Source organism: Besnoitia besnoiti, chromosome II, assembly GCF_002563875.1.
Source record: "Besnoitia besnoiti strain Bb-Ger1 chromosome II, whole genome shotgun sequence".
NCBI lineage: Eukaryota > Apicomplexa > Conoidasida > Eucoccidiorida > Sarcocystidae > Besnoitia > Besnoitia besnoiti.
This window is the reverse complement of record NC_042357.1, coordinates 78,930-89,774: the sequence shown is the minus strand read 5'-3', so window position 1 is coordinate 89,774 and position 10,845 is coordinate 78,930. Positions and strand designations below refer to the sequence as shown.

Sequence of the window (10,845 nt, the reverse complement as noted above, 5' to 3'; positions counted from 1 at the left end):
GACCGTCTACACCTCACGGGAACTTGGTACGTATTGGGGCCCCCCAGATGCCGCAGGCGCCGTCCGGGGCCTTGGTGCAATTTTTTGGCTCGTTTGGGGGTTTGGTGACCAACCAGTTTGCGGTGTCGATGAAGGTGTTCCAGAGTGTCTTCGCAACTCGTATCAAGACGCGTGTAGACAGACTGGCTTCGTGTTCGAGTGAAATGCTCCAAACCTGGGTGCCTCGACTCAGAGAGCTCGCCGCTTTCAGCCGCAGCGGCCCTTGGAGGGCCACAGACGCAGCAGTCTTCGAATCCTAGACGGCGGACGTTTCACCAGCAGAGCACTTTGACCTCACAGACCCACGGCCTGTCTCGGCCGAGTGGTAGGCTGCACTGCAGCTAAACAGGGGATGAGGTAGATGTACGGACGCAGCGGAAAGGCCTTGCCGCGAGATGAGCAGGCGCAAAATCTTTTTCGTGGTTCACTAACAATTCGTAATGAGTCGACATACGGGTGTACAACCAGAGGATCGGAATGGGAGAGAACGCGAAGCGTGAGCTAGGGACTCCGACAGCTGCAATTTGAGCTTTGAATACCCGAATGGTGATACGACAACATTTTATGACTCGAAATGTAGTCAGTGGGGGGTAGCTATTTGGGTATACAGTATGAGCTTCCTGACTATCATTGGTAGTGCTATTCCACAAGCCCGAAGCCTCCGTCGCCACCCGAACGATTTGAGTTATACAGTTCCGGATCCCGGAGCTATACAGAGACAACAGCTGCCTATCATATGGTATTAACGATACGCGGTGGACATGGAGCCGGGTGTGACGTTTTCCTACATGCCTGCTCTGAGTACGTTGTCGCTGCGGCTACGGTGGGAGACGCACACGTTTGTTCGGCGTAGCCCTGTCAGAGAGTTTACAAACACCTGAGGTCGATTTTCTCATTGCCCTAGAAGTAGCCTATAACCGGATTCACCATAACAATTCTAGTAACAATACTGTCTTCGTTTATTCGAGTCAGTTTGAAGCGAAAACCATGTTCTACGAATGGCGGACTCCTGTCTGAGACGGCTGGGGCTGAGTCTCGCTCTTCACTCCGCTAGCCCGTTTCCTGCAATGTGGCGGGTAGAAGGCGAAAAGGACTTCATACAAGCGAAGGCGGAAAGGACAAAAAACTGGGTTCAGGCAGGAAAATGTTGAAAAGCATAGCGAGAACGACATCTCAACCGAGGCCTGACAAACGCGACTGCGGGATCTGGTCTTGCCCAGGCGAAGGTGCCGTGTACGTACAACTACACTGTGGGGATTGAGGCACGGACGAGTCTGTGCGGTCCGCAAGAAAATATATACATCCTCTACTCTCCGGTGTTAGAGATTCACCTTTTACAGTGGTGTAAAGAGACGATTTCCAAGCGACTCCCGCTGTCCTGCTTCTCAGTTTCCGAGCGGCAAGTCAGGATATGCAGGTTTTCGCGTGTAGTCGCTGCAGACTATCCTCCCTCTTCAAAAGCTTGGACATGCACAAGCGTGCAAGGACCCAGGAGCTCACGGAGTCCTTGTGTCCACGACCTTTCCTCAGTGAGTGACTGTCAACGACTCTCTATATGTGGAACTCCCCGCTGCAAGCAGCAAATATCGGACGATGTCGCGGAGATAGCGCTTTCCACGATAAAAGATGCGGCAGCCGCTGGCAGAAGAAGGGCCGTCCTCTCAGAGAAGAAAGCGACCAGAAGGAAAGAAGTGAACCTTTGATGAATTCGTATATTTCCATGCATGATTTTGTGTGCGGGCAACAGCCTGTGTGGGGGGGGACGTGAGGGGGGCGCCCGGTGGCGAGGCGGCTCGACTTTCGTGTTGTTTCTGGGTGTTCGAAACGCGGGGAACACCGCCCACATTGCGGGCTGAACACGACTAGTCACCAGTATTCTGTGCCTGTTTTGCGGGATAAATACATGTGGCTGTGGACGGAAGAGACATGCTGGCGGGCGCACGAGTCACGGCCCCAAGATCCGAGGCCCCTGTCTCGCGTAGCTGTCTCTCGTCTCCGCGCCACGGCGCAGGATCTGATGCCTGCGCTCGCTGCAACGACCCACGCGAAGGCGCGGAATTCCTGCTGAAGACAGAGAATCTTAAATTGCCTTCACTAGGTCCTGTGGGCTGCACCACTCCATTGAGGAAGGCTTCTCCGGCTCTGTGGAGATCTGCAGCCCGATAATTCTCTGCTCCTCAGGGTCCCCCCGCGTGACTGTCCCACAATCTCGAATGTGGGTGCAGCCTCGGTAAGCCGCGCACTCTCCCTCCGATTCGCCGCCGCCCAGACCACGGGCGGTGGCTGGTTCGTCGCACCGCGGCGTGGACGATTGCTCACAGCGGCTCCCCGAAGTGTCGCATCACTGCCATATGTCTTCGTTGTTGTTCGTTGTTTTTTCAGCGTTCAAGAAAGAAAAGATTGCCCTTTACTCTTCGCTGAAAAAATGGCGCCCACGTCGTCGTGTCGAGGCTCTCGCCGTGGCAGGCGGGGGGGACTCGGCTCCCGAGCGTTTACGTTTTTTTCTTTCCTTATTGCGCTTGTGCAATGCAGCTACATGCCTGTCTCCTTTGGGCAAGATACTGAGACTTCGGCTGAAGTCGCCAAATGTCTACAAGGGACGGGACATCTGTCACTTCGTCTCAAAGATGCGGCCACAACTCTCAAGTTCAAGTGTGACGCCGACAGTGTTCTGCTGCCGATAGAAATCAAACAACAGGCCTGCGGAAACACTGCCTGCACTAAGCCAGCCACTTTTTCGTCGCTAGAGGTGCAAGAAGTAAAAAATGGCAGGAATTCAGAAGTGCCCTACTACACCCTCAAAGTCAAAGGTCCTGCCCCGAAGGACCCCGCCACTGTCTACTTGTTCTGCGGTCCGCAATCAGGGGAACGCGGCTTCAGCACTCTGAGGGAGCTGCAAGATGCAAAGAAAACCTGCATAATTCAAGTCTCTGTCTGGGGCACAGACCGTGCGACTGTCCCCGCAGACCGTAAGTCACATGCGCACGCAAATCTGTAGATAAAGATTTCAGGGCACAGGCTTTGACAACAATTGAGCGTGGATGCTCATTTTGCAGCAAGTATCGTGGTACGCGCGATGTTTTGCGGCGGGTCGCGAAGCCGGAAACTTACATGTAGAACGCAGCAGCTTAGCATACATGCCAGTCCTCCGAACGCGAGCACTATCTGCTGATCTTTACTCACCTTCAACTTTCTGTCGATTCGTCAGCGTGGGACCGGTGATTCCCGGAAAATGGCCGGGGGGGTGACTGACATGGCTGTGTCGCACACGCGCCTCGTGGCAGCGTCGAGCTCTTTGCTGATGCGGCCCCTTCCAGAGTGTTTGAGCGCCATGTTACCCCCCCCCCCTCCCCCCTGTCTGTTGCGCTTGCCCCAGACAAGTGCACCAACGGCAAACCCATCTCGGCGAAGATCACCGCTGACTCGAGCACTGCGAGTTTCCAGTGCGGTGAGAAGCAGACCCTCCAGCCAGTGCTCTACGAAAATGTGTTAGTCGATGCGAAGGAAAAGGACGCATCGCAGACCGAGAAGGAAGTTGCCTTGCAGAGTCTCGTGGAGTCCGCCGTTCTCAACGAAAATGGCGTGGCTGTTTCCACCGGCACTCGCGGAGGAAACAACGAAAATACCACGGATGTCGCGTATATCCTCTCCGTTGCAACCCTGCCCGCTGCTCCCCAGACATTTTTCTACAAATGTGTGGCGTCCAAGGCAGAGGAGAAGTCGAGGACACAGACTCAGGAAGCTGTGAAGGACTGCAAGGTCACCATCTCTGTGACGAGCAGCGGAGAAAGAGTTGGCCGGATCTCTTTGGTTGCCTTCGGTTTTCTGGCTGCCCTCTCGGGGGCTGCTAGACTGTAACTGGAGCCTAGATTATCGTGTTTTCGTTTGTGGGAACTTTATCCCGCGGATTCTTCAGGCTCTCTAAGTTGGTTGGTCCGATTCGGCTTTCGAGAAGCTGGTATTCTGCCGAGTCCTTTCGGTATTGTTTGGGGTCTTTCGATGTATGTGTCAAGTATACGTAGATCCGTTCTCAAGGAGAGGAGCTGGTTGCAAAGGGTGTATTTGTAGAGACTTTTCGAGTATGTGTGCGGACAGCATGAATATATTGGTTCAGAGGTCGCGGAGGTTAGGGAAGTCATTTGGACTCAAAGAGAAAGGTATGCTTCGGTGGCGTCAGGGTCCGCCCCGGTCCCTCGTGAAATAGTAGTAGTTCGGGCTTGGGTGTCATGTGTATGATTGTTCGGAGAGATTCCATTTCCTCAACGCAAAAACGCTGCTTGGAACTCGGCTGTCAGGCACGTAATCGATCGAGGAAGGAGGAACAGCGGTGATCATCTGTGGCTTCGTCTCTGACTGGTCACAGTACCGGGCTGTGCTGTTCGTACTGCGTAAGCGCTACGAGCATGCGGCAGCGACGAGAAATCGGGCTAAGCCGCAGAAGAGGCCAGAGCCTCAGTAGCGCAGTGGTCACGTGTGTCAACCGGAATTTTAGTGTCCACTCAAGGAACCGCGCGAGAAGGTTCAGCCGTAGAAGCGCAAGCATAACGAAAACGGATCCCTTTCATGAGAGAGCGCGGCTACACTAGGTAAAACACTGACAACTAGCTTTTTCTCGGTGAAAGGTGCAACCACAAGTGTACTTGGCAATCAAAAATGTGCTAACACTGAGTCCCCGATTGGGCTGCCCCTTCCCGCTCACCAGCACGATATGAGGGTTTTGCGGGATCACTCTCACAGCTCTCAGCTCCAGGGAATGATCTACGGCTGTCTGGAAAATCCCATTTCCGGGCGGTGCAGAGACCCCGCGACCCAAGCTGTCCGCAGGCAAGCAGACACTCGAAAAAGATTCGCAACATTTCTATAACCGAGGGACGTTCAGTTTGGCGCTCCTCGAGGTACCTGTTGACGGCAAAACGGTCAAACGCATCAAATGGCATGCACGCACTTAAGATATTCGGCACCTTGGACCGGAAGCGGGGTGGCCTTAACAGCATAAAACACTTGGCGGGAAGAAATCGGAAATACTTTGTCTTTGGGCCTTGACAAGCGACTGCGCGGTATCCCTGACGGATGCGGCACGCAACGACAAAACCGGCACTCATCTAGTTGACGGTGGCATGAATTCAGCGGCGGTGTTGCTCAAAACGAACTCGCCGAAAGCAAAACAATCAAGCAACACGGCAGCTGGTGAAAAATTGTCAGCGACGTACTCCGGCGACACGCCAGCTGGTGCCTCTCCCGGGCTTTTTACCGTCAGCTCCGTCGTGGGGACGCACAAAGTACAGTACGTTTCATCGAAGCCGCTCAATGGCAGCTGTAACCACAACAACAATGAATACGAAGCAGACATTGCCGCCCCTCAGAACAGCTGTTTCCGCGATATTCAGCAGAGGCCCCGATGCAGGGTCAGCATGCTCCACAAAGATACTGACTTTGCAGTTCCTTTCACCTGTGGTCGGCAATGCTCTCTTTCTTGATGGCTTAGGGACACATCTGTAGAAGAAGGTCTGGGGAAACAGAGGCAGCGTGGTGACGGAGAGCGTGTAGGCAACGTCAGCCCCGCCCGCGGTTCCGTTCTCGACAAGGGTAGCGCTTTCGACGAGAGCAGGCAGGGGCACCTCCTTCTCCTCCACTGTATCCCCACTTTTCCTCTTTTCAGTGAAAACATTCTCGAAGAGGACTGGATTCAGGATCTGGTTCGCGCCGCACTGGAACGTCGTTTTTCGCGACGCGCCAATGACTGTAGCGATGATCTTGCCTTCTGCACACGTGTCTGCAAATCACCACGAACTCGCAAGAGGAAGCATGTTTCTCAAACGGCTTGCTTGCCGATCCATGGACAGGGCAGCCACTAGCTAGTCTCCGATCATTTGACTGAGAAAACAAGTTCACGCGGCACGACCCCAGAAATCCAGTCAGCAGGTGCGCTGAGGCCAGCCTCTTTTCAGACTCGACGCGCTACATCCGCTGGATGCAGCCAAGGGGAGCACCTCTCGACTGAGCGACCTGTATCGATCTAGGTGCGTTCGAGGCGCCACGTCACGTCCTTCCAGTTTTCCATTCAGCTTGGACATGACAAACACCCCGTGTCGTCTTAAACGCCAGAGCTCGCAAAACAGCCTCGCCCAGCGTTGCACTCAAGAATGCAACACATCGAGAGAGAAATAGAAGAAATATACAAGCTGCATATTTCTAGGCTGCCCCAAGCCGTCTGACCTCGGAGGCCAGACCGTCGCCACACAGGAAAGCCGCTTCACTTTTGGTCTCAGGACCCTCTTCACCTTTAGCACGCAGACTCCAGTAGCGAGCCTATCATCGGTAGTGCCCCCTCTTCACTATACTCTGTCCCCTTGCTGGTAAGAATCTCGCGTTAATTCGAGTCCCTTGCACGGCGAGACTTACGACCTTCCGGAACGGTCTCACGGTTTTGCCCCCAGACGGAGACTTGGACTGTGCACGTTTTCTGCGCCTCTTGAAAAGGTCGTAGTTTCGCGCCTGGGGCCGGATTGTTTCTTCCGCAGAAGTAGTACGCCGTGGTGGGCTTTTTCGGCAGGGAGAGCCCAGTGTGGAGAGTCACGATTTTGTGCTCGTCCTTAGACACCTCCGATTGCAGCGCAGCACCAGCTGACCTGGAGCAAGCCGTATTCCCGCATGGCTTCTTTCTGAACGATAGTTGCAGCAGTTCCGTGCCTTCGCTACACCGGAACTGAACCGTCGCTGCCGGGTGCCTGATGCTCAGCAGCAGGGGTCCGCTGCCTTCTCGGCAAGTAGCGACATCTGTTGCGCTGCGAAACCCTGACACTGTCGCGGGGGAATATGAAACCACAGTGGAGGCGACGAAAAAAACCAGGCAAAATAGGTCAAATACACGCGAGGGAACCGCGGAAGCTAGTGGAGCGCGAAAGGATCGCCTGACTCGGACGAGACAGGCGCAGCCGCTCATCTGCCTCTCGGGGTTCGGAGCTCTCCGCCACATTGGACTAGCGAGCTCCGAGCTTCCGTCTCCCAAGGCCGAAATGCGCAACAAGCGGGTCGTGATCCCGGAAACAACGGCGAAAGATGAAACGCAAAGCGCCAAGCACCGCCCCGACAGAAGCTGAGCGTACCTACGGCGACAGTGAATCGGCGGCACCGCAGCTGTCTGTAGCAACGTCGCGCCGTCAAGGTGCAGGGAGGAAACATCCGCCAAAGTCGAACATGGCGCGTCTCACAAGCACCATGCGAGCTGCTGACAACGGGGAACCCATAATTGGTCCGGGAAAAGAGTTTGGGTGGCGCTTGGCGCGATACCGGGGATCGCGGCGCGGGTCGCGCGACGCTCTCGCGCAGAGTGAAACCCACAGCTCCCCATCAGGAGCACAAGGGTCGCTACCCCACGGTGCGGGATTTGGCTGACCGCATGTCTTGATGCGGGGGCGAGGGGTTCAGGCTTCAAGGCCGACGTTTGCTTTTCTGGTCTCAGTTTCTCCCTTAGGCCCACTCCTATCCCCGCAGTCCAAAAGCATCGGCAGGGGGAGGCCGCAGCTGGTATGATGAGCACACAGCAGACGCGTAGCAACCTGGAGTTTCGTGGCGACAGGCGCCGTCCATGCTTGACGACTGTACCGGAAAAAGACAACGCAGCAAAGTCGAATGCAAGACTTGCCCGGAAAAGTCTCAGATAACGTCAATATCACTCTGACCGTGAACTGAAGTCCAGCGCGTGCTTCTGGATGTTAGCGAGAGCGCGGATGCAGATTTTTAAGCATGCGGAACAGCTATACGCGATGTCGGTTTGACGGGTGTACCGTCGTCGGGACGCTTCCCGGAATTGGGAAAACTTCTTTGGGCAGATGACTGCAACCGTGCGTGAGAGGGGGAGAGAAGGGTGCACGCCTGTGCGGCACCTCACGCACCACAACAGATGTCTCGGAATCAAGCTTACGCAGGAACGTATAAATGCAACTACAAAATGGTGTGGCTTTACGTGGCAGCCAGCAACATATCCATGGAGCAGAAACCTCGAGAAACATCGCGGGAGCTCTCTTTTCGTGTTGGCACGGCTGTGGCGGCGTTCAGGCTTGGACCGAAAACAAATGAATCTCACAGAATGTAAGAAGGTGGAACAGCCAACCTATCTCAGTGTCCTATGATTCCTTTGTGAATGTGAGGTTGTCCGCAGGTGGGCAAACACCAGCGGAATGCCGACGTGGAACACATGTATACGGCTCCCCTTTTGTGAGGAAAGCGTGAACAAACCCTGGATAGCAGCCATATGCTTTTGTGAGACGCCATCACTATCTGCTTGCTGATCGTGGTGCAACAAAACGACAAGAAGCCCAGAAACTACGCCTGTGACTCGGTCGGTCTATATCACTGGACGCTGTCCTGCCCGCGTGGGTGAAGACGGGATCCGCCAGAAGCGTGTCAGGTAGGACAGAGGCCAACGTTGCCGTCATATAGCGGCATCAGCATGTCATGTACGATCATGCTGTCGCTGGTGCAGCGTTGGATATTCCTGGTGAATGGTGTCTTCTGGTTGTATCTGACCAGACAAAGTGCAGAGCACATGCGTAGCGTTATCGAGCTGCGCAAAAAGTGCGATCTGTTCCAAAGGACCCCCCCCCCCTATCAGTGCCTTCAGTTGGGAGCACAGAGGGTTGCTTCAGGAGACATCAGGGATTCTCGGAAGAACGGGTGAAGCATCGCTCACACAGAGCCGGTCTCCACCCCACCTGCGAAGCTGGAAGGGCCGACGACGGGGTGTATCTGTGCAGCCGTCAGGAAGCAGACTGATGATACTGCCAAGCTTCGCCGATGCCTTTTGGAATGCGGTCTGTTGCCCTACTACCAGCGTTATGCTTGAGGCAGCTCTCCTGATTGGGGGGTACATCTCGACCGCGTGGAAGAACGATCATGAACACCAGCAACGCCACGATCGCTGAGAGATTTCGGCATTTTCGGTTCATAAACGGTCCGGGGTTGGTGCATGCATGTGCGTTAATTGCGCAGGGTTGGCGTCATCGCCGCAGGGACGTACACCGTCGCGGTTTCCCTGGACTACCTCGCAATTTTTATCCTATCCGTCTTGATATTTCCCCGTTTTGGCTGCTCTTCAGGCAGTTTCGACGTCGTAGCCTGAGTTTCCCGTCTTGCCTGCGCGGAGCCAGACGCCGCGGCGGCGCGCATGAAGCGGCTTACGTCCTCGTCAGCAACCATCCAAAAACCCCGTTCTTTCTGCCTCTCTCGGCGTTTTACCGCACAACGATTTTGTTTGTTTCCCAGGAGAGCCAAGAACTGCAGACCAGGCAGCCTGCGTATCAAACCTGGTGAGTGGGCGGCGCGGTAGGCGCACCGTGCGGAGGGGACCCAGTCTACGGTAGTGAGGAAAAGAGATATCGACGGATCTCGACGAACGCCGCGTCATTCTTCGGTCAAGTTTTTCCGTTCAGGTTTTTTCTCAGAAACAATGGCTGCTCGCAGTTGCATTCGACAGGCCGCTCTGGGGATTAAGGCTCTCACAGGCTCCCCAGCAACCTTGAGCCAGCAAACCGGCAGTCTGTCCCGTTTCTTCGCGAAGGCGTCAACTCCAGCGAGCCCTGCTCCCGGCCGCACAGTTGACGAGGTTGCCAAGACTGTCCCAAGGGTGAGTGTCAGGACCAGACCTCGAAATATTCGTGCGTGTCTAGTACACACGCGTATGAAGTGCGCAATGTTCTGTTGCGACCCAGAACGAACTCCCGTTTTTCGTGGACGTGAGCTCTTATTAGAGCAGGTGAACCCGCACGCTTTTTTCCTCCGCTCGGTGAGGCCTCCCGAGGCCGTGCGTGTGTGAGCCTCACGCGTCCCCAGTCCACTCGTTCTTTTGGCGAACCGGGTGGTGCTGTTGAGTCTGGCGTCTGCCTTTATATCCTGGATGGCGAAGAGAGCTTCCAGTGGAAACCAAATGAATGCTAGCTACTGATCCAGTGTCGCAGGTTCGTGCGAGGCGAAAGCAGAACCTCTTTTTTGTCTGCAGTTCATGCTGCGGCGACGCGGCGTGTGGCGCTCCACTCGGAAGCGGAGAGGGACGAACTGTAGAAGGAAATTCTTCTGCTGACGCTTTCGAACGGAATCGTGGATAAACGCGCGGCAGCTGCGTCTGGCTGGGCGTTGCGGTGTATCGTGTCATCGTGAGAGTCGTGTGTTGGCTCTGCAGGCGGTCCTAGGCAAAGGCAGCAAGCTCCCGGCCGAAACTGGCAAACTCGAGGGCTCCCTCCTGCCGCCGCCTCACATCCCAGGCATTCGCCGCGCGCCCCGAGAGCCCGCGACGCCGAGGATGGCGGGCATGGAGGGTCGCATGCCGATCCGCCTCCCAGCTGAGGGCACGCGCTTCCGCAAATACGTAGGTTCCCCTCCCGCTGAGAGCTTCGCGCTTTGCCGGTTGCCGAAAGCAACGTTTGCAGGCGCCGCACAAGCAGACAAACCCGCGAAACAGAGGGGCTGACACGCCCGTGGAGCTTCGCTCGGGGTGTGCGGGGAGGGGGGGGAGCGTGGTGGACGGTTTGGAAACGTATACACGGCAGCAGAGGGTCGAGCATTGCCCTTCAAGGGCAGCAGCGTAGTGAACTCATGTGAATCTCGAGTCAGTGGATTTCGCTGTGCCTTTGCTGATTGTTTGTGGTGTTTTCAGATTGACCCGCGGGCTGACTACTTCTTCCCGCTGACGGCGGCCTTCGTGGCCGTGGGGCCCTTGTATATGTTCTCGAAAGCATTCTTCTGAAGCAGTTCCCACACGATTTCACGCGTATGCGTTTCCCAAGTAACGGATGTGAAACGTTTCATGAT

General features: G+C 55.5%; 3 protein-coding genes across 3 annotated transcripts; 2 read left to right on the top strand and 1 right to left on the bottom strand.

Moving 5' to 3' along the window:
- Positions 1–2,464: 2,464 nt before the first annotated feature.
- Positions 2,465–3,897, top strand: BESB_033440 (SAG-related sequence SRS49B; the record flags this gene model as incomplete). The annotated part of the gene is made up of 2 exons (XM_029361930.1): positions 2,465–3,008; positions 3,416–3,897. 2 exons carry the CDS (start codon positions 2,465–2,467, stop codon positions 3,895–3,897), a joined length of 1,026 nt encoding a protein of 341 aa, XP_029220895.1.
- A 1,433-nt stretch (positions 3,898–5,330) lies between these two features.
- On the bottom strand, positions 5,331–7,015 carry BESB_033430 (SAG-related sequence; the record flags this gene model as incomplete). The annotated part of the gene is made up of 2 exons (XM_029361929.1): positions 5,331–5,812; positions 6,442–7,015. The coding sequence occupies 2 exons, from the start codon at positions 7,013–7,015 to the stop codon at positions 5,331–5,333; spliced, it is 1,056 nt and encodes a 351-aa protein (XP_029220894.1).
- Positions 7,016–7,942: 927 nt separating this feature from the next.
- Positions 7,943–10,780, top strand: BESB_033420 (uncharacterized protein; the record flags this gene model as incomplete). Its single annotated transcript, XM_029361928.1, has 6 exons — positions 7,943–8,130; positions 8,572–8,616; positions 9,138–9,347; positions 9,502–9,664; positions 10,217–10,402; positions 10,691–10,780. The coding sequence occupies 6 exons, from the start codon at positions 7,943–7,945 to the stop codon at positions 10,778–10,780; spliced, it is 882 nt and encodes a 293-aa protein (XP_029220893.1).
- Positions 10,781–10,845: the final 65 nt, after the last annotated feature.